The 21,424-nt window shown below is 35.4% G+C and overlaps 1 protein-coding gene and 1 long non-coding RNA gene across 10 annotated transcripts in view; both read left to right on the top strand.

Annotated features, from left to right (window-relative positions):
* Positions 1 to 18,151, top strand: part of ADGRA1 (adhesion G protein-coupled receptor A1) — a 284,313-nt gene extending 266,162 nt beyond the window's left edge. For all 8 annotated transcript variants that reach the window (XM_084525901.1, XM_084525899.1, XM_084525898.1 and 5 more), the window contains 2 exons: positions 10,188 to 10,283; positions 13,539 to 18,151. In XM_084525901.1, coding sequence (XP_084382027.1) covers positions 10,188 to 10,283; positions 13,539 to 14,760 — 1,318 coding nt within the window. In that variant the 3' untranslated portion in view covers positions 14,761 to 18,151. The remainder of the gene's footprint in view (positions 1 to 10,187; positions 10,284 to 13,538) is intronic.
* Positions 18,152 to 18,951: 800 nt separating this feature from the next.
* The window catches only part of LOC311439775, a 40,140-nt gene continuing 37,667 nt past the window's right edge, over positions 18,952 to 21,424 (top strand). For both annotated transcript variants that reach the window (XR_014694993.1, XR_014694994.1), the window contains exon 1: positions 18,952 to 20,499. This is a non-coding gene — a long non-coding RNA (uncharacterized lncRNA). The remainder of the gene's footprint in view (positions 20,500 to 21,424) is intronic.

The following is a 21,424-nucleotide window of genomic DNA, read 5'->3' as shown; positions in this document are numbered from 1 at the left end:
CTCCATATAAGTACTCAGATTTATTTATTTATTTCACCAAGAGAGCAAGGAAAAGCTAAGGGTAAAAATACAAAGAAAGAAAAAGCCCTATGTTTAACTTATACAGACACATTGCACACAATAGTTTTTTATTATTGTTAATTTTTTTATTATTATTATTATTTTCCATTGTACAATCTTGGTAAACAAATTAAAAAATACTGCACTGCCTTAAGAATTGATATGCAAAATCATCTTGGATGACATATCTTAGGATGTTAACATCTGTCTGTATGGTTTTCTGTGTGATTGAAAGCAGTATTTTGTATCATTGAAAATCAAGTCTTTGATGATTTGATGATTTAAGTACTGTTTTGTTGTGGTTTGTTTGGTTGGTTTTGGTTTTAGCTTTTAGGAATTTTTCCTCTGTTTAACTCATGACCTTTGGCAAACCCTAAAAATATTAGAATAATTTGAAGAAATTAAGAGGGGTTTTGTTTTGTTTTTAATGGGAACCAAAACAAAGTACAGAGTCTCTTCCTTTACTGAATATGGACATTAGAGGAATTCAAGACCAGGTTGTATGCTTTTCACATCAGAAAAAAATCTTTTCAGGAAACCATTTCATGTGTTCTCTAAAAATGTGTTTCTGATATATTGGTGACAAAAGCTTGGTAGCTTAAAAGAATCAGCAGAAATAGTTCTGTGGTTTCCATGGATCTTCTGTGTAAATGCATCTCTATTTAAATAGCCCTCTGGGTTTGTGAGTGAATACTTCTTGTAGACCAAGAAGATTTAATAATCAAAATGATATTATTTTTATTTAGTGTGTGGTTGCTTCATGTCTTAAACAAGACTGTTTGTTCTCTCACTTTGCCTGAGGATACATCTTGCTCTAGCTGTGTGATTAGATTTTAGATACATGCAGTTGAAAATAAACCCAATTACCTAAATAGATGGAAGGTAGAAGTAAATTGTGATTAGCACATAATTGTAAACCCAGAGATGCAGAAGCCTGAAACACGAACTCTGTTTAATTTTGATGATGCAGCACCTAATACTTAACAGTATTTTAAAGATGTGGCTTTTATTACCTTATCAGTAATAACCTCAGACACAGTAAGAATTCTGTAATAATTTGGAGTTTTAATATTTAAAAGCCAGTAAAGCTACCTCCATATATATCTATACATAGACAGTAAAAATATCTTGAACATTGTGGGTGGATATTTTAAAATATGCATAGGATACACTGAAGAAATCTAGATAAAGAGATGTAATTTACTATTTTTCTGAACACTTCACAAGAAAGCAATTTATATGGAGATACTGATATATGGTACTAAATATTAAAACTATGCATGTTACACAGTGGGCAGGACATCTATAATTTTAAAGTATTTCTGAGAGTACACTGTATAATAGTAACCACCCAATCACTTTTATGCTACAAAAACCAGCTGATGCATTCAGCAGTTTTACATGCACTTATCTGTGAAGCTGTAATTTTCATTTTCATTAAAGAAAGCCCATTTTTTATGGCAGAAATAGCAGATTTCATGGGACAACGTTAAATTTCCTAAACACATTATTTTAATGACCTGTATCAATCAAATGGGCTTTATAAGATGCTTGAAATGTTTCAGGGCCAGCAGAGAAGATAAAAATGCTTTTCAGCTTGTGGTAGCTGTGCTTTCTTGCTACCATTTCCTCTCTGTAAGTACTACAGCCAACATTCACTGTTCAAGAGTAAAGAAAACCAGAGTAAAAATGGTATTAGTGTAAAAAAGACAAAATCTTTTGAAAACAGTGAATTTAAAGATTCCTATTTCTATGCTAGTTTTTGAGCCTTTGAAGTTCACATTTTTCACATGTTGTTTATAATTGTAATGGAAATTTACTTTCACTTATATCATGGTCTCTTTAAAGACTTCCTTAAAGGTTTATTAGATCATGCAATTTGTTTATATATGTGACTGTCTTTGAGACCTTCCCACTCTATTAACTGGCTAGGTAATCTAAGATGGATAGAAGTCATTAAGTTCCTGTAAGTTTCACATGGCTAGAGGGGCAGGTGAGTGTCAAAGATAAATATCTCAGAATAAGGGAAGACTGAAATGACAGAGAGAGACTAAGTGTCGTAACTATGGGAAAGATCTCAAGAGGATCTTGCACATTTTTAGACATCAAAGGAAATCATAAGACAAAATTTGTTGGAAATCACAGTTCAGTTGTTTCCATGCCCACCTAAAAGTTCAGTAGAGAAAGCTGAAATTCTTTATCACCTGCCCTCTGGAACAGGATTTAATATTGCACAATATGATAGAAGACTTGCAAGAAATTGTGCAAATAACTATGTACTTTTTGTGGATATTCATATTTCTGAAGCATTTCTTGTATTTTTCCCTTTCTGATGAACAATTTTAATCACTCTGGAACTGTGGATAAAGGTCTTGCCCTTCATATAATATCATTTATTTATATATGAAAAAAAAAAAAGGAGAAGTCTATGTGAATTTAGGAGCAGAGAACTAACATGTCCTCCTTGGAGATATTTCCAAGGAGTTCTTGTGTTCTCTTTTCATAGTCTGTTTCCACACATCTGTCTTGAATGTTCAGCTGTTATTAGCAAAGCTAATAACAAGCACCTGGGTCTACCAATAAAGTCCCTATCTTCATGACATCGATTGCTGGGTCGTGAATATTTTCTGAATCATTCTGTGCATGTACAGCAAAAAAAGTTAACAGAAAATATAACTAAGACCATTGTTCTCTAGAAAATGGACAGTTTCACATATTACTTGTGAAACTCATGCAGGCAAAACGATTCAACTCTAATGATGTAGTTTAGCTTGTAATAAAAAATAAGATCTCAGAGTATCTCTTTTAATGCAACAAATAGATTTTGGTGCTGTTTTCTGATTCCTAAGACCAAATTTATGCCAAGCAGTGAATAAAGAACCCATAAATGTTCTCACCAAAGTTTTTGCTCCTCTGAAAGTAGAGAACAGTAGATTTTCAGATAATATATAAATTAGAAATCAAGGAGTTGACTACAGAACAAGTAAGTGTCAAACTCTACATCACATGAAACTCAGGAAGTTGTATTAATGAATGCCATAATTAAATATCAGATTGATATAAATCCCTTTTAAAAAATGTGATTTCAAAATTGAGTCATAGGGGATCAAAGATCAGAAACCCTTTAAGTGGCTTTCATAGCTGATCCAAATTTAAATATATTTCCTCTTGCTAGTGGTGTCATTTGGTCCCTTTTGCAGGCTTAATGAAATATGGCATCAAGTAAAAGCAAAGAAATCCATATTATCTATTTAAAATTCAAGGTGATTCTACTGACATGCATAAAATAGTGTTAATATAAAACAAATCAGATATTAAATAGATAGCAATATAAGGGTATAGCACTTACTGTCTTTGCATGTTTTACTTTTCATTTCACTTTCATATTATATAAAATGTCATTGTCATATATAGGCTGTTATCAGAATTTCTTGCCTTGATGAGGGTTGATAGGTTAATGGTTCTTTTATCCCCTTTGAAAAGCAGAAGGACATCTTGATGGTAATTGACTTTCTAAAGGTGTACGGCAATGCTCAGTGAAGCAGTTGCATTTGATTCAGTAGGCTGGAACTGCAAAATAATTTCAGCTAACAGCTCTACACCAGAGTAGTCAAATGCCTGGAAAAATAAGGTAGCAATGTATTGCTCAGAACAAGAGTATCAGCCATTTCTCTTCTATAAATTAACTGTGGAAACAATTGAAAAACCTGTTGTGCTTCCTAGGGATAAAGTGATTGTGCAAATAGAAAATACTCAAAGCATGAATTATTGGAAGGGTGAGGCTTTCTGCTATTATTTTTATCCAAGTATTGCCATAGAGTTTTCTCTGTGATCCCTATTCTCTTTTTAAACTTTTTAAAAAATATACATAGATAGATACATATTCTTCAAGAAATAGTGATACCTTTATATTCTTTCTCATCAACACATTATATAATATTTTACTTACTACTTCAGAATTAAATTCAGCATGAGTACCTCCATATCTTGACTGAAGTTATTTATTCGTTAAGCCTGAGCAGTAGAAATCAACAGAGCTAAATTGCTGTAGGAGTCAGTTCTTTCTGATTTCCAACAATCTCCAAAGCATTCTCCAGAAAGATAAAGAAATAGATAAGAAAATAGCAAGGTCTCCCTTGCTTGTTAAATGAAATAACTTTTCAGGTTGGTGTAGCTACACAAGAGACAATAGTTATCTTTTCTTCTGAATTTTCTCTTTCTTTTTTCCAAGTTTTTGGTGGTATTTTTTCTTTTGTTTGTTTTGCTGGTTGTTTTTGGTATATGCATTTTTGTTTTTCTTTTCTCTCTTCTGACTCAGGCTGGCCTACAGGGTAACCCTTTACCCTTTCTGCCAGGCAGAAAAAGAAGCTCACTCTATCTACTGCAGTGGGCTAACATGAAAGAGGCAAGTGTTTCTGAAGATGTTTGATAGATGAGGCTTCATGTTTTCTATGACTAACATTCTCCCTCTTTATTACCTAGATTTCCATATTAAGGCCAGATCCAACAAAGTATTTAAATTCCAGTGTCACAGCCAATTTTACTTGAAAATTAGAGCCCAGTTTTGTTGAATGAGGGTCTAGACGTCTTAAGTTGAGCAACAAATCTGCAGAGAATTTTCTTAATGGCTTTGTCATTCATCTCTCTGCACTTTAGTTTCTGCCTCTAAACGGAAAAGATTATACATATTCTCACAGGGACATTCTGAAGATTAATTAATGTTTGTGAAGCTCTTAATTTGCAATTAGATCTAGAAAGAAGGGATACATATATATTTATTTATATATATGCAAATAAAATAATATCTACCTATACAGTGAGCTTTGCCCCATCAGTGCTGAATGAGTGAAAGTTCTTGTGGAAAATAAAAAGGAACGTAAACAGGTAGTTAAAATGAATAATAATATTTACACATTTAGGTGCTAGATGCAGTTTCCACACAATTCTTTGTTTTGTATTATCTACCTTCAAGAGTTTGACTTTGCTAATAACACTAAAATAAACTTTAATATTGCATACTGTGATCTGTTCTCTCTCCCCCCTCCCCTTTTTTTTGGTGTCACCTCCGTGTTTATATTACACTTGCAGACAGGGAGGCAACACAAGCAATAAATATGAACCTCTGGGGGGCAGGGGAATAAGAAATAAGGTTTTGTGGGTTACACCCAAAAAGCCAAGGTCTCATCCTTTTTGGAGCACAGGAAGAATTCATTCCAGTCAAGGGTCTTAATCTGGAATCAAGTTAGGGCTAGAGAAAAGCCAGACACTCAAGCAAGAAATTCATCACTGGGTAGAACTCTCCTTTCACTCAGTGACTTACTGAGTAATATTTATGGAAATAAACTTAGAAGAATATACTGTATGTTAAGTTAGCAGAATTGATGCTGCCTGCAGGCTATTGCAGTCATTCTTGCTGACATTATCCTGTTTCTATCAGATTGGCTATGTAGCTCCCAGTATTTTGTTGTAGAATTCACTTTACAAGAGGAGTTTTTGCTGAAAGGAAGCTGGAATATAGTAAGATGTGATGTCAACACAGGGACATCACCTCAAGCAGTGTCTGCTTCTGTGCTGGGGATTTTTTGTGTTTATGTTGCTGCTTGTAATAAAATATATGGTACTCACTGGTCTCAGGCAGCTGCAGCAGGAACTTAGGGGTGCCCTCTCATGTTCAATGAGTATGATTCCTCACCTCACAAATTACTGCACATCATTTGAGTGCATCTGCATAGTCTGACTTTCAGGCCTCAGGTGGTGCCTGCACTGCAGCTAGAAGGTGCAAATGCAGTGTGCACAAGCCTACCATGCTAGCTTTAATCTAATTAGATTGGGTAACAACATTATTGAAGATGTGATAGAATGAGCTTCACTAAATAAATGTATGCTGATGTGAGAGCCTGCTAGGAATCCTCAGGATATCCCTGCGTGGCCTAAAACAACAATACACAAATCTTAAATCTCTTCGCAAAGGCTATTGAAGCAACAGGTTGGCAGTTGCTTCAAAGTCCAAAATCACCCCACAGGTTTTATGCTCTTCCCTGTAAAACAATTTAAAAATATTATATAAATTAACTATTTGTCAAGATCAATTTTTAGATGAAAAAAGCTTTAATTTTCTCCCTGTGGTTTCCCAGTCTTTAAAGATCCGTGTGCATGGCTATGTCAACTACAAGTCCTCTGTGTTAGCTGGCTCCTTCAAAACAGTCAGATCTGTCAAAGCAGGGATCTCCAAATAGCCCATCTTCTTTCTGCTTCCTACAGCATTTCATTACTGGTAACCTGAGTATCACCCTTCACTTCCTTGAATGGTAGAAGTGTAACACAAGTTGATGAAATTGGCTCTGAGACCTGAGTTACTGCTTGTTTTTTTCGTAGAGAAGAGGAGACAACCCACTGGTATAGTGAGAAAACGATCTCCTAAATCCCACAGTTCCAGTCTCACTAAGTCATTGGTGTAGAGCCAGGGCTTGTATACATTTCATATGAAATATCTTTTATCATGTTTACAAAAATCAGAGAAAGTAATTGAAAGATGAAAGCTGGTTACTAAGCCAAAGGCTGTAGACCTTTCAAGCTTTAAAACCAAGACCGTCATGAGAGGAAGTAGTAAACGTAAGCTAGGCAAACAGTGTCAGAGAAATATATATACATATATATATATATATAATTTTTTTTTAATTTTTTTTTTTTGAGGGGAAAAAGAGAAGGTGGAGAAGTATCTCTCCAGTTACAGCCCTTAACTCAGACCACTTGAACAGATCTGGAAGCTCCATGTATGTGCTCAGCAACCCTGTATGAAATACCAGTAGATGTTAGTGCTAGTGTTGCACAGGGAATAATCATAGAATCATAAAATATCCCGAGTTGGAAGGTACTCATAAGGATCATCAGGTCCAACTCCTGGCACTACACAGGTCTACCCAAAAGTTTAGACCATGTGACTAAGTCCAATCACTTCATAAATTCAGACAGGCTTGTTGCAATAACTATTTCACTGGGGAGCCTGTTCCAGTGTGCGACCACCCTCTCGGTGAAGAACGTCTTCCTGATGTCCAGCCTAAACTTCCCCTGCCTCAGCTTTACACTGTTCCTATGGATCCTATCATTGGTGTAATAATAAAATAATGCACAAAAGGCTCGTCCTCCACGAGCCAAGCTTTGTAGGGAGTAACAGGGAAGCACCCTACCCAGGGAATCCATCAGCAAGGAGCTTTCTTCTTGCTCCTGCTTGAACCCCTGGAGAGGCAAACCCTGTTTCTTGGGCTTGGAGACATATACCTAGATAGTATGATATGCCCAGGCTCTTCATTTAGAGTACTAGGTGCTGTGTGTTTAAACATATGATAGGATTTAAGGAGTCTCATTCTGAAACAGGTTTTCTGCATAACCTTGAACACCTAATCTCTTCTTGTTTGTTTTCTCATCTATACAGCAGGGAAAATAGTGTTTGTTGGTCACACAGGGGGTTGCAAGGCTAAATTAATTCTTGTTATAAAGCACTTTAATTCTCTTAGATAAAAGGTTCTCTACAAGTACAAATCCTAGCTATTTAGTATCAATGTTTTCTTCACATTTTCATTCATTCATTTCATCCATTTAATTTATTTTTTTTTTTTTACACTAATCATCTCATCTGAGTGTTAAAGAAGAAATTGATAAAAACTTTTTTTTTTTTTTTTTCCATTTAGATTGTATTTATACTGGTCTAAATTATTTATTTATTAAGTGTAAAATTAACTTCCTCACAACTAACATCTATGTGGATTTTCATGAACAATACTTCTCCTTTTGGTGATGTATCCAGGAGCTCACACAAATGAGACAGGACAGGAATTTGGCTAGATTTTGCCATGCTTCTGAAGCACCGAGTAGCTAAGTGCTTGCAGAACATCTGATGCTACCGTTGTCTTGTACAGCAGCTTGCTGAAAGTGTGAGATATGATGTAGGTTATCTAACACCCAAATACAGGCTTGTATGAGACTTTAAATAATGATATGATTTAAATGTATGTATCTGATTTGTAAAAAGTGGCTGCTCTGCAAAAAATAAAATTATAGATTGCATTGTAGGTAAATTCTATGGTGTAATCACTTCAGATGAATTTGAAGTGCAGTTTCCTATACTTCCTTCTATACTGTTTTTCTGCTCTTTACTATTTCTTAGACAAATTGGGATTAAATTTTCTATGCCTCATTGCTTACCCTAGTCATTTCCTGAAGTTTCAAAAAATGTCATTGAACATCTTTGTTAAAAATAATAATAAGCTATTAAGCTAGCTTATTCAATATGCTCAAGTCAAAAGATACTCACAATCATTAAAATGCAGTGAATGAGTGGATTTTGTAAGGATGCAGCTTGTTCATTGGAATTTGTTGAGCTTTACAGAATAAGCCAAGTTTGAAGAAAATGTATATATTCAATGACTTTGAAGTTATAAAAGCTGAAAGGGTTTTTGATGAATGTCGAGGATGATTTTCTCTGCTCTGTTTACAGCTTAGATCATTAGGACAAAGACTGACTGTAAATGTTAACGTGAAATTTTCTGAGGCCTGGCTTCTAATTCTGCTTCCCAAGGACATGGGGGAAACAAGTGAAGAAATTTTTAACACTAATTCAGGGTTGGACTTAAATGGTCAAAGTTACTATGTCTCTGTTTCTGTAAAAATCCTGCCTTGCAGTGGCTGAAAAAAAAATTCTAATTTATGTATCATGTTTTAGAAAACTAGTGGCCAGATTCTGCACAGAATGTGTTCTTTATATTATCAGGCTCTTCTTAGTCCTTTTGGACGATGTAATATCAATGATTGGAAAGTGTTTGCATCCCTGCCTAATGTTTCCCACAGCAAAGGAATGTGTTGTAAATAAACTTTTTTTTTTTTTCTACTGAGAGAAGAGCACAGGTTGAAATAGAAAATCAGTTGGGATGTTCAGAGAACTAGCTGAGCTTCTAAGTTCAGTGAAACATTTGCTCTGTTGTAGCTAAGCAGCGTTCCTGCCAGCTGTAGCCTTTCATGTGCCAGGCACTGGTGCTCTCCACCTCAGAGGCCACAGCAGTTGAAGTGCTGTGCTCCATGTGTAATTTCGTGCTTTGCTTATGTAAATGGAAATGTGAGGACAAAATATTTTGCTGCATTTGGACATAGGAATGCAGGATGCCAACTTCAGTGAGGCATCCCCTAGGACTTTAATTTAAGCCTAATGATGATACATTGGGATGACTGCTGTTTCCAAGTAGCTCAGTGGCATTTAACCAGTTAAAGGGGTAAGAAACTTTGTGCTTTCTGTCTTCAAATACAAGTCTCTAAAGAAAGATTAACATGGAGATTAACACTCTTCTTAGATATTTATGAGATCTTGCTGAAGTTTTAGAGGCCCTCACATTTTAATGCATTTGCAAGGCTGGATATTTAAAGGTATTTAATGAACAAAAGTATGGTACATGCAAAGTGATATTTAATACTCCTGATTGCTCCAGATTACTCCTCTGTTCAGAAAAAAAAAATATATATATATATATATTTATTTTGAAAAGTTGGTTGCTTCTTCCTTCTTTGCCTAACTCAACTCCATTTCATCTGTCATCCAGGAACTAGGAAACAGTTTCTGTGAATTTACTGAATTTCACTGAGAAAATTTTCAGGTTAAAATGAAAACAGTTGTCTGTTGTCTGTATTATATAGTTTTAATAGATATTTTTAATATATAATACACATTTAATAATTACTAAATACAAATACATAGGTAAGTGAAACAAGTATTTTTATTTGAAATGTAGGTTCTTTCATTAGACAAGGTTTTGTTCTCCATATGACTGCAATAGTAACTACATTTACTAAGATTACTGATAGTAACTATTACTAAGGATTTAGTAGTAACTCTAGAGTAACTCTTCAAGACACTGAAAAGAGGATCCATTTAAATATCAAATATTAAGCTCTGTTTGCTTTATAAACTGCAGTGTTTATTGTGATAATACTTTGGTTTTGCTTTCTGATTTTTAAGGACATTTTTAATGTTTTGGGCAATATTGTATAGTCAAGAAACTTCATGAAATAACAACAGTTTACAAAGAACTATTCAGCTACAAGTCAGGCAAATTAAAATATCAGTTGTTATCTCTCAACAGATTTTATCTGATTAGTGGTGGAGTTCCTTTTATTATATGTGGGATTACAGCAGCAACCAATATCAATAATTATGGGATTGAAGGCAATGCACCATAGTAAGTATTACAATAAATACTGTTACAATAGAAATTTTAAGAAAAACATTTTTATTATTATGCTTATAAATATAAATGACTTTGTAAAGGGTACAGACATGCTATTTGGGATGCCATTTAATATGAAATTTTATGAATTGATAGGTATGAAAGAGTGATTTGTTAATCTGAGGCCTGCTGCTTCACATCTGCCAGTTTGACTCCATTATGGTCAATAGAGACACTTCTCATTTATAAAATCACCTCTCATTTACACCTGAGTAACTGAAAGAATATTATAAAATGGAAGGCATGTTTAATGAGACCTTTAAGTAAATACTTTTAATTCATTAAGTTATCTGCCTTGAATTGATATTCTCCAGGATAACTTATTTAAAGTAAGTTACAAATCATTAAGTGAAGAAAAGGACAAGAAAAAATCCCCATTCCTCCTACCCCCAAAAAAAGATAAAATTTTGGATTTTCACCATATGGAAATTTTTCAGTCAACATGTCTTGCAGTCATGACATAACTCTCTTGTGTACTAGCATATTAGTCTTCAGTGTATCTCTGCAAGGTGTCCAGGCATCATAATGTTGTTAATTCTTGGCTCGAAACATGAGAGATCAACAAAGAACAGTAAGCCTCTCCATAAAAGCATGGCAGAAAGTGAATTAGACTGTAAAGTTAAATAGATTCTATGTAAATGACCAATATGGTAATGACTGACACACTAATGGATAAATGAATCTATTAGTGCTCTGCCAGCACCTTGTTGCTTGTACTTTGGAGGATGTTACTCTTAGTTACTGCTTTGAGCATCTATTATAATGCATTTGAAGCTAGCTATGTTCTGTGTAAGAAGAGTGGAAATTGAAGCAGAATGGTTTGTAAGTGAACATTTGGCTCCTTAAAAGCATTTTTATAGGTAATTGAAATTTAAATTCTGGTAATAAATTAGTGCATACAGTGGCTAACTGTTTGCTTTGCCTAGGGCCCAACTCATATTCATATATTTATTCAAACTTATCCAATTAGACAATCACTTATAATCAACAGTATATTAAAAGGCTCAATTATTTATGTTCATAAATGTGTGAGACATTTTAGGTTTTGGCACATTTACAGAGGTTATACTTCTTTAATGATGTTAATCATAGCCAATCAGTACATGGTACCACAATCTCTATTGAAAACAAGGCACAGGTGAGGGATGGTTTTAAAAATGAATAAAAATCATCTAATTCAACAACAGCATAGTGGGTTATATGCCTTATTCATTTTTAATAATATTAGCACAGAAAAATGTAGATGCACAAACTTGAACTTTTTTTTACGGAACTGATTTTTGAAGTGATCCACAATGAGATTCCACTTGAAATAAGAGCATCCCAAGAGACTGTTCCACTGGGGAACATTCCATTTTCCACTTTGCATCAAATATGCAGCATTCAAATTCAAATGTACTTCAAGTATTTATGTAGCTTAGTGCTGCATGTTTATCCAATTAAATATAGGTAGTAACTTACCTATCTTTTCACAGATATTTTTCATGGAATCTTTTCATGTGCATGTCTGACAGCAAAATATATACCCCTTGGATGATTTCTAAGTTCATTAATAAATGGAATGGGTGTATGTTTTTGTTTAAGGTTCAGATTTAAAAAAAAAAAAAAAAAAGGTATTTATGCTGCAGTTTGTCATGTTGAATACCCAGTGGGACCTCATCGTTTTCAGCTGAGACGTTCTCAGCTTGGAAGATAAATTCGTTCTGTCCTTTTTATAGTAAGTGGTGGATGATTCCTGGCTTGACAAGAATGGGATATCAGAAGGTTCCTCACTGTAATGGAGGGACTGCGACCAATCACGTATGCCTAAATGGGTACAAAGTGTCACACAGGGTTGCTTTTAGAGCTGGAACAGATCATGACAGATCGCCTCGTCTGTCCTTCTGACCCAGTGGGAAATTAGCTATATTCAAACTATTGCTGACAGTTATTTATCTGAGGTGTTTTAAATGCTCAAATAATGGATACACCACGCTTTATTCCAATGACTTATTACCATAATTAACCTAACAGCTAGAAAACTTTTTGAAAATTTAATTTAAACCTTTTTTTCTTTTTTTTTCTGAAGTTTGAGATACTTACTTTTTGTTACAGTCCAACAAACAAGGAAATTAACTTCTCTTTCCAGTAATCCATGCAACATTTAGAAATAAAGAACCTAATAACAGCTGTGCTAGCTTAGACCACCAGCTCAGTAGCCTGTCTGTAACAATGGGTAAAAGTAGATTGTAAAGAAGAGTAAAAACTGGGCAAATATTAATTCTTGCCCCACCCCCAACCCAAATTCTCCTAAAGTCCATCTAGGATTTCAATAGCCTGAAGTGTTTTCTTCTCTGATGTTTATCGGCTCATTCATCCTCAGGACAGTCCTGTTAGACTGCTGCTAAATTATGCAGCTGACTGAGGTTTATTCATCTCATACTGGCCAAGAACTATTTTAAGCTTCTTTGAAATAGTCATAGTTACAGTATTTAAAGCTCAGCAAATAATAATGCTACAGTAATATTATGCTACCAGTGTATTACAAAGAGGCTGTCAATTACCTTAGTTTTTCTGATAGCATTCAATAACTATATAAATAATTCATATAAATTAACTGCCAGGACTTTCAGAAAGTGTTGAGAACCCAGAAATGCCATGTAACTTTTGGGTCTGCTCACTGTGGAAATTGGTGACACTGTTCAACTGAAACACTTTTTTCAGTCTCCTCTTATTACTCAGCCAGTTCTCCCCTTTGGCAAAAAGAATATTGCCTGAGAACAATCTTCAAACTTAAGAAGATGTCCCATTGAAATCTGTACATTTCTATTGCTCACGCATATTGTATAAGCTATGCCTCATTTGCTTTTTTATCAATGTATTAGAGCTGACATTTTTAATACTGGAGGTTGACATAAATAGACTTCAGTGGAATTCTAGATTATAAACTGACCTAGATTTCTTTGAAATTTTCATCCCTAATATGCTCTAAATTATACTAGACATTCTATTCTGATTAAAAAAAAAAAAAAAAAAAGGAAAGCAGTATTGCAGCTTCGTTGATGTTAAAGACACAGTCCTGTTCTCACAATAAACCTATCCAAGCTTCTGAGAAACTGTTGGGACATACAAATTAGTAAGAAAGCCCAGTTTCACTTCAGTCTGTCATGCATCACATCTAAAGTGACCTATAATATGTTCCTGACTCTCTCTTTTTGTTGTTTCCAGTTGCTGGATGGCATGGGAGCCTAGTCTTGGTGCTTTTTATGGGCCAGTAGCTTTCATCGTGCTAGTTACCTGTGTTTACTTTCTCTGCACATATGTTCAACTGAAGCGCCATCCTGAACGCAAGTATGAGTTAAAGGAAAGGACAGAAGATCCGCAGAGAATACCAAGTACTGAGGTGGGCCATGGTCATATTACAGACTCTGTGTCTGTTCCCCAGGCAGCCTGCTCCATGCTTTCTTCTTCCTTATTGGAAAATGAGCATTCATTTAAGGCTCAGCTTCGAGCTGCAGCATTCACTTTGTTCCTGTTTACTGCCACGTGGACCTTTGGAGCACTTGCAGTATCTCAAGGTCATTTCTTGGATATGATATTTAGCTGTCTTTATGGAGCCTTCTGTGTGACCTTGGGGCTTTTCATCCTGATCCATCACTGTGCAAAGCGAGATGATGTGTGGCATTGTTGGTGGTCCTGTTGCCCATCTAGAAGAAATACCTATTCCGTCCAAGTTAACGTGCGCCCAAAGGTTAACATCAATGGGGACACTCAAATTCATGCACCTTGTCTTCAGGAATCACCATGTCCCAGCAAGTCAGCTGTGTTTAATCATCCAGCTGCTAGCCACTGCAAACTCACTAACCTACAAGCAGTTCAAAATCACGTTAACTGCCTTTCTCCTGTGACACCATGTTGTGCAAAAATGCATTGTGATCAGCTGCTTGATGATGAAGCTCATATTCATGTCCATAATGAGGGAAGCTTCAGACCTAATATGCACATTCATAGATGTCTGAAAAGCAGAACTAAGCCACGTTATTTCAGCCGGCATAGATCTGCAGGTGAGAGAGAATATGCCTATCACATTCCTTCAAGTATTGATGGCAGCATCCACAGTTCACATACAGACAGTCCCCACAGTACACATGATAGCCAGTCAGGTCACAGACGGGCCTGCTGCTCAAAAAGTGATCCATATCCCACTGTCAACCAGCCCGAAAGTAGCGACGCAAGTACTGTAATATATAGTTGTGCTAAAATGCCAGAAAGTGACTCTGTGCACCATCCAGCTCATTTTGAAATGCACCCACGGACACAGTCACTGCCGTTTAATACGACAAATCACAATGGAATTCTCAAGGGAAATGTGCATGAAGCCATGATATACAGCTCAGATAGTACAGGAAATATCAAAACTGGCCCTTGGAAAAATGAAACTACTGTGTAGTTCATGGGCCATCATAATGTCCTTTTTCCACCTAAACCATCGCTATCTTTGCTTTTATTCTAAACTAAATAAGATGGCTTATTTGTGTCGTTCATCAGCAAATTGTACAGCTTTTCCATCTTTATTTCCATTTTCTTAATAAGAGTCTAAAAGAAAGAGATAGTGAGTTTTAAAAGTAATTTTTAAAAGTTATAAAATTATTCTGAAAGGTAATTAGAAAATGAAGTCTAGACAACTGAATATGAGAGGCAATATCCTTTTGTTACACAGCACATTTATTTAGAAATACATCACTTGCATTCATTATTTTCATTTCTGTTCTGTAGTAACTTAAGACACTTTTTATAAGCATATCAGCATCTTAAACTTTTACTTATTTATTTTTGTAGCAAAATATTATTACTGTGCCATGGATTTTAATCAGAAGTGACTACAGTAGAAATGATAAACAGGATTTTATAAAATTACAGCTTTTTAGATCTACAAAAGTGATACTGCCTCTAAAGAACTTCTGTAGCATATGGCCTGTAAAGTCGTGTAATGTACAGTCTCTGCTATGTCCTCTTTCTTGTTGGAAAAAAGTGCTAGGTAATGTCTCTGTTACATCTATGGTGCTGTATTGGTTGTATTTTGCATGACATATGTCAGGATATACCATTTGCTGTTTTATAGTGTTACATGTGTTTAAAAAAAAAATAGAAGAAAAAAAAAGGTGTTGTACAAGGCTGTGAAAAACCCTATTGATATTAATCTAGAGCATTATAAATCTACAGAAAAAAAAAACACTCTGCACTAGTTTAAGTGGCACAATCCTTTGTATAAGGTTATATGATAGCTTTGATAAGGGTCCACTCTAATGTCTTTACAGAGCATGCACTACTCATTGTATGTGACACTGTACAGTGTAATAACAATCGTCTCAACAAGTTTTACACTTCTTTGTAAAGTATGCCTTTTGAACAAATCTTTAAGCTATTTCACAATAACCTTTCCACATCTGTTAAAGTAGAGCGGTTTTATCATTAACTCTTTGAGGACTACAGTTATTTTCTTAAAAATAGCTTACTCTAGTTCAGAGATGCTGTATATACGATTCTGTCTATTTAGTTACATGATCAATGTAGTCCAGAGTTGTCAGGAAAGAGAAAGCTCAGTCATTTTCCAAAAACATACCTTCTTAGAGCCTATTTCTTAATTTCACCTCTTGCTTTCTGAAAATCCATTTCCTCTCCCAGCAAATTTCACAGTCTTCATTCTTTAATGCAAATTTGACCTTCAGAGAAATTCTTTATGTTCATGATTTCTGCTGAATTGTAGGGCATCCCAGGGTCAGTAACATTCTCTATTAACAAGGCTTAACAAGACTTGCTATGGCAAGAAATTTTTTCATGTTTCCATGAACATCTGGACACAAAGCATCAACTCACAGTACAGAACTGCATCACAATTATCCTTACATGAAATAAAACCCCTTTTTTTTCAGACAGCAATGGTGCAGAATAATAATGGATTGCATTCAAGCAAATAGGAGCATAGAGCTGAGAGAGAAATGTCTACAGTGAAAAGTGAACAGAGCATCCATAAATAAGAGAAAAAGCACAATTCTGTATGGCCACATGAGAAAGTTTGCTGTCATGTCCTAACATGGACTTACATAATTGTTACTTTGCTGCAGAAAGGAAATAGAAAAACCCCTAGAGAAATCATCAGTCTGTGATTCTGTGTATATTTTGCAGAAATCTTCACATACTTCAACCCATTATTTTTATATTAGTACTTTATTAGTCTCTACCTTTTTTTTTTTAATATGTAGGAATGCATTTCCTAATAGTGTACATAAAGATGACAATTATAATTGTTAGAATGTTATAAAAACATGCAAGTCAGATGAATGTGTTCTGCAGTGTTGCAGGTGGGAATTAGTACTCAAAGGGTTAATGCTCAGTATCTGAGTGCAAGAAATCTTGTTTTTCTGTATTTTTGTAAATTTGAAATATATATTGTAAACTCCAGCAGTGCAATGTATCCATCTCAGATTGTGTATTTTTAAAAGGTTAGCAAGAAGAATGCACTAGGTGGTTGTCGAGTTTTAAGCCAACATACAAGTTTCATGACTGCTTCTTTAGCAAAGAAAGAAAGAAAGAAAGACAAATGTCTGAGCTTTATTATGTATATGCTGTATATGCTTGAACTCTCTAAACTAAAATACAGTATTTTTCTTTGTTTGCATAATGGAATATTTTCTGTTTAATAATTATTTTCTTTTCATATTATTTTTACTCATTCCACGTAGACAGTGAGCCCTAAATAAGCATAGACATAATGTGAAATACCACTTCTCTGTGTCTCAGCACTATGTATATGTATTTTCTGTACTAGCAAAATCCTAGGAGGTCTGTAGACCATTATGCAAAATGTTCCACATACACAGCCAAGTGAAATACTCACTCTGTAAGAACCCACTCAGCGAGCTTCTTTATTCAGCTTGTGTTTTAATCACCACTGTTATTTCATCTAAAAGGCTTGTTCGATCTTCATAATGGCTTACAAAGAAGTAAATAGGTGCTGCTTTCCACAGAATATCTTACGTGATAAAACTCTCTGGAATTTAAACGTAAAATATTAGAACACTTTTCTTATGTGTTAAAATAATAATTTAGTGAATATTTCTGGGCTAATTTGGAAGAAATGTGTTATGCAATAATCTGTTTGCATATTATTTTTTCAGAAAATAAGTATAACTACAGAGTAGAAGAACATGATATTAAATAAATATAAAAATGTTTTGTAACATCAAATTTGACCAAAATGCTTTTTGTGCTTTTGACTTTTTTTTTTTTTCCTTATGATAAATGAAATAATTTCAGTGGTTTGGAAGTCTGGCTTTGTTTTATTGTGGGTTTTTGGTCAATTATAGTCAGTGAACCATTACTACTCTTTCTTTCTTTGAAAATAAAGTCAATGAAATAACTGGAGTTTAAGAGATACATTGTCCTAGTAAATTCCTTATGGATAAATACATTTAACGTGATTCAATGTCAGTACTAGTTTTGGTGATTCATTGATGATATAAAAATGATTGAACAAATTTTTACTGTTCCTTTCTGTTTGAGATCAAGCAAGAGAAATTTCATCCAAAAAAAAGATAATTTTTGGAGAGCAATGCAATCAACAGAAATCTGAAGGGTCGTTATTACTGTACTGCCAGGATAAAAATATGCTCTGATGCTTTATGCAGTGTTCTTCTCTGCATATAGGAATTCCAGCTCTCATGACCAAATTTCAGATCATCCAGGTGACTCCATTTTAAGTCTGTTTACAGGAAGAATTTGTACCCAGCCCCATATAGAGAATTTTGGTGTAAAAATAAAGCATACATTTTTTCACATTATGCTGATCATATGTGTCATTCCCAAGAAGTCTGTTGGTTGTCTGCAATAATAGGTCTGAGCGGTCTCTGACAGTGATCACAAATACAATAAAATCCAGAAAAAAATTAGTCAGCATACCTAAAAAGCTCAGTTAATTGAAATAAGAGTAAAACAACACAATAGATTTTATGATCAGAAAAGCCTGAGTTGAAGGAAACATTTTTGGATGCTTTGTATACTTTAGGTTCATCATGTGTGGGGACATGAGCCAAACCATCCTGGATGCCCCAGAGATCTGAATTTGCTCTTGGACAGACATTATTAAGGCTTACAAAGCTGACTAGATTCTGGAAAAGATTTTATTTATTTATTTATTTACTTAATTTAATACAATGAAGAGACTGCCTAACATGGGAGGCTTGTCCACTTGACTAATTTGAAAGCTAAACTGTCATCAGGAGGATCAGGCCAGTAACCTTTTTAACATAGAATCTTCTTTACATGGAAATACAAGGAAGGAAGGTGGACATGGTCCTCCCTGCAAAGGATACCACCTGTAATCTTCCTGAGCCTTTGCTGCGTGTAACTAGAAAGGTCAGGCCTATGAAGGCATGAGCAGCTCAGCAGCTTCCTTCCCAGACAATAACCTCAAGTTTCTGTACAAGTGTCCTCCAGTTCACAGAGAAGCTGTAGAAGGCAGCTGGATCAATCAGGATTCATCAGTTGAGTTTAAAGGCTGACTGGCTTCAGCCAAGCAATTTCAGTGGTAATCTGGTGCTCTAGATAAGCTCTTGGTTAAATCTACAGAGAAGGGAGCTTTTGGTCTGGTTTTACTTTTGCTTTGCTGAAAGTTTGAAGCCCAGCTGGCTATTTTTCAATTAGCATTTGAATTGCTAAGAAGAAAACCTATTCTACAGATCACCATGACTATATAAATTGTGCCTTTTTATTCCCTGTTACTAAGTTTGCCAAGGTGCAAATGAATCCCTATTTACTCATCCTACCAGTATATTATCTGGGTTTTCAGGAGCCAAACAAGCATTAGTGAAGTCAGGATAGTATTACAGGGTTCACTTCTCAGCAAGGAGTGTTGAAATGTGGTTTGCAACCTCTAGAGCTGTTCAACCTCAGACAAATATCTTGCCTTAGGGTTGTACAGCTGGTCAAGCCTGAGAGGTATGGTTTATTTGTAAACATGGTGTCTATATACCCCATAGGTACTTCTGTCTCTTTGCATTTTGATCTGTTTAAGCTCTGTGATGCCTTGCAGTCTGAACCACAAAATGACTGACTGTTCCCATCAGCCTGTCACTTGGCTCCAGCTGTTCCCTTAAGCTGCAATGCACTGTTAAGTGAAATTGTCCGGCATGGTCAGTGTTTTCATTTATTCCTTTATTCATTTCCCAGGTACTCAGCAATACCTGAGGAAGGCAACAAGGGAAGTTTATTTTGGGGTTAGAGGGAAATTTTGGGAGAGGAAGTGGTAGGATGTTATTGGGTTTACCCGTTACTCATATTCTTGTCATAGGAATCCCTTTTGTTAGCCCATTTGTTACTGAGTTCTATGCAGTTACAATCATTTATTCCCTGATTCTTTCCATTGTAAGACTTTGTTCTCTACTAATTAGAACATAACTGGAAGTTAACCATGTAGCTTGATATATACTCTCAGCAGTTATACTGCCCTCAGAGTATTTGAAGGAGTTCAGCCAAAATAGCTGCAGTGTTTTCAACAAAGAACTTTGAGGAAAATACGTTTGTCCACAGTAACACCTTTGGGTGACTTTTGAATAGTTTTGTCTGCAGGGCCCAGTATTTCAAAACTTCATGAAGGACTACTATCATAAGGAGTGATAAGGGCTCTTTTTTGCTCTTTCTAGAAAGTAAGCACTTCAGTGTAGATAATTTTAGCTGCTAAAAATATCTAAATATACTACTGTGAATAGTATCCCCTCTTCTTAGGATGCATATGCCTTTACTGTGACTACACTCACTGATCACATACTGCTACAAGCTAAAGGAACTCTGAAGGACACACCCTATGAAATGATAGACTTCAGGTGCACTCAGACAGGCTTAGGATGAAAAGCAGGAGCTTTGATTCTTTTTCTCTGCCAAATTCTCCAACTTGCCTCCCCCTCATAGACACCAAGATAGAAGTCTTGGAGGAGGGAAGGCTAGAGGGAACTGAAAAGAAGAGATTGAGTTTCTAGGTTTCTAGCAGTGGATAAAGTTGGATGGAACAAGCTTACCAGGACAAGAAGGAGGAAGGCTAGCATGAGCAGGAAGCTGCAGCAAGATGGCTTGGGACCTGTTTCAAAGCTGGAAGGGAAAAAAGGCTCACAACATTGAAAAGAGAAACTGAGAGGTAAGGAAGAAACTGTGATGAAATTGGTAATGGGAAAGGGGGAGTGGGATGTAAAAATGATGTCCCTCAGTGTTTCAACTGGGTATGTAAATCAAGCTTTGTTATGCCTCTGCTGGCAGCAAACATCTGAAAACCCACTAGCAAATTACCTATTCCCTTACAACGTTAGTCCTCGTAGAAAATGACAGAATATTAGTGCTGTCAGCTATTCCATTAACATAAGTGTCAGAAATCTGTGTAATGGATCACAGATGCTCAAAGCTGTTGACTAACCAGATAGCTGTTTGCGTGCCACATGATAGAATTTCTGTATTTTAATGTGCTCTTTCAAAATCCAGGAACTATCACCAAAAAAAAAAAAAAAAAGACAACTGATTTCAAATAGTACTAGTGAAGCTCAAAGTCAAACACACTAAATCAAGGAAATGTTAGAATTAAGGCTGTCTTTATAACAACCATTCGTAGCTTTGTTCTGTCTTTTGATGTTGTTTTAACTATTTGAGTGCATGCTATGCATGCACACCTTGGCTTTGATGCTGCACATTTGGTATTCTTTAAATGTGTTTTGTGTACATCTAGAATTAAGACAGTCGTTTTACTATAAGCCTTTTTTGTCTTTTTTTTTCACTCTTTTTTTTTTTCCACCTTTCCTGGAACATCTGAAGAAATCCCTCTCAGAAGTTTTGAGGCTGAAACCCTAAAAGCTTCTAATAACACAGACCCTACTTTTCCACCATTCCCTGGGCTGAATGCTAGAAAACAAGTAGTTTATATGACTTTTCTTTGAGTTCATCCTGTTTTGGGGCTCTTTTCAAAAGCATTTGAGTAGTTGTAGGTCTGCAATACATGTAATACTGCTGTAAATCCCATCTTCCCCTGCAGTTGAAACTTTTCTGCAAAACCTCTTACAGGGGAAGGTACCGGG

Source organism: Aythya ferina, assembly GCF_964211825.1.
Source record: "Aythya ferina genome assembly, chromosome: 7".
NCBI lineage: Eukaryota > Metazoa > Chordata > Aves > Anseriformes > Anatidae > Aythya > Aythya ferina.
Note: the sequence above shows the minus strand (reverse complement) of the source record. Positions and strands in the feature narration are given on the sequence as shown.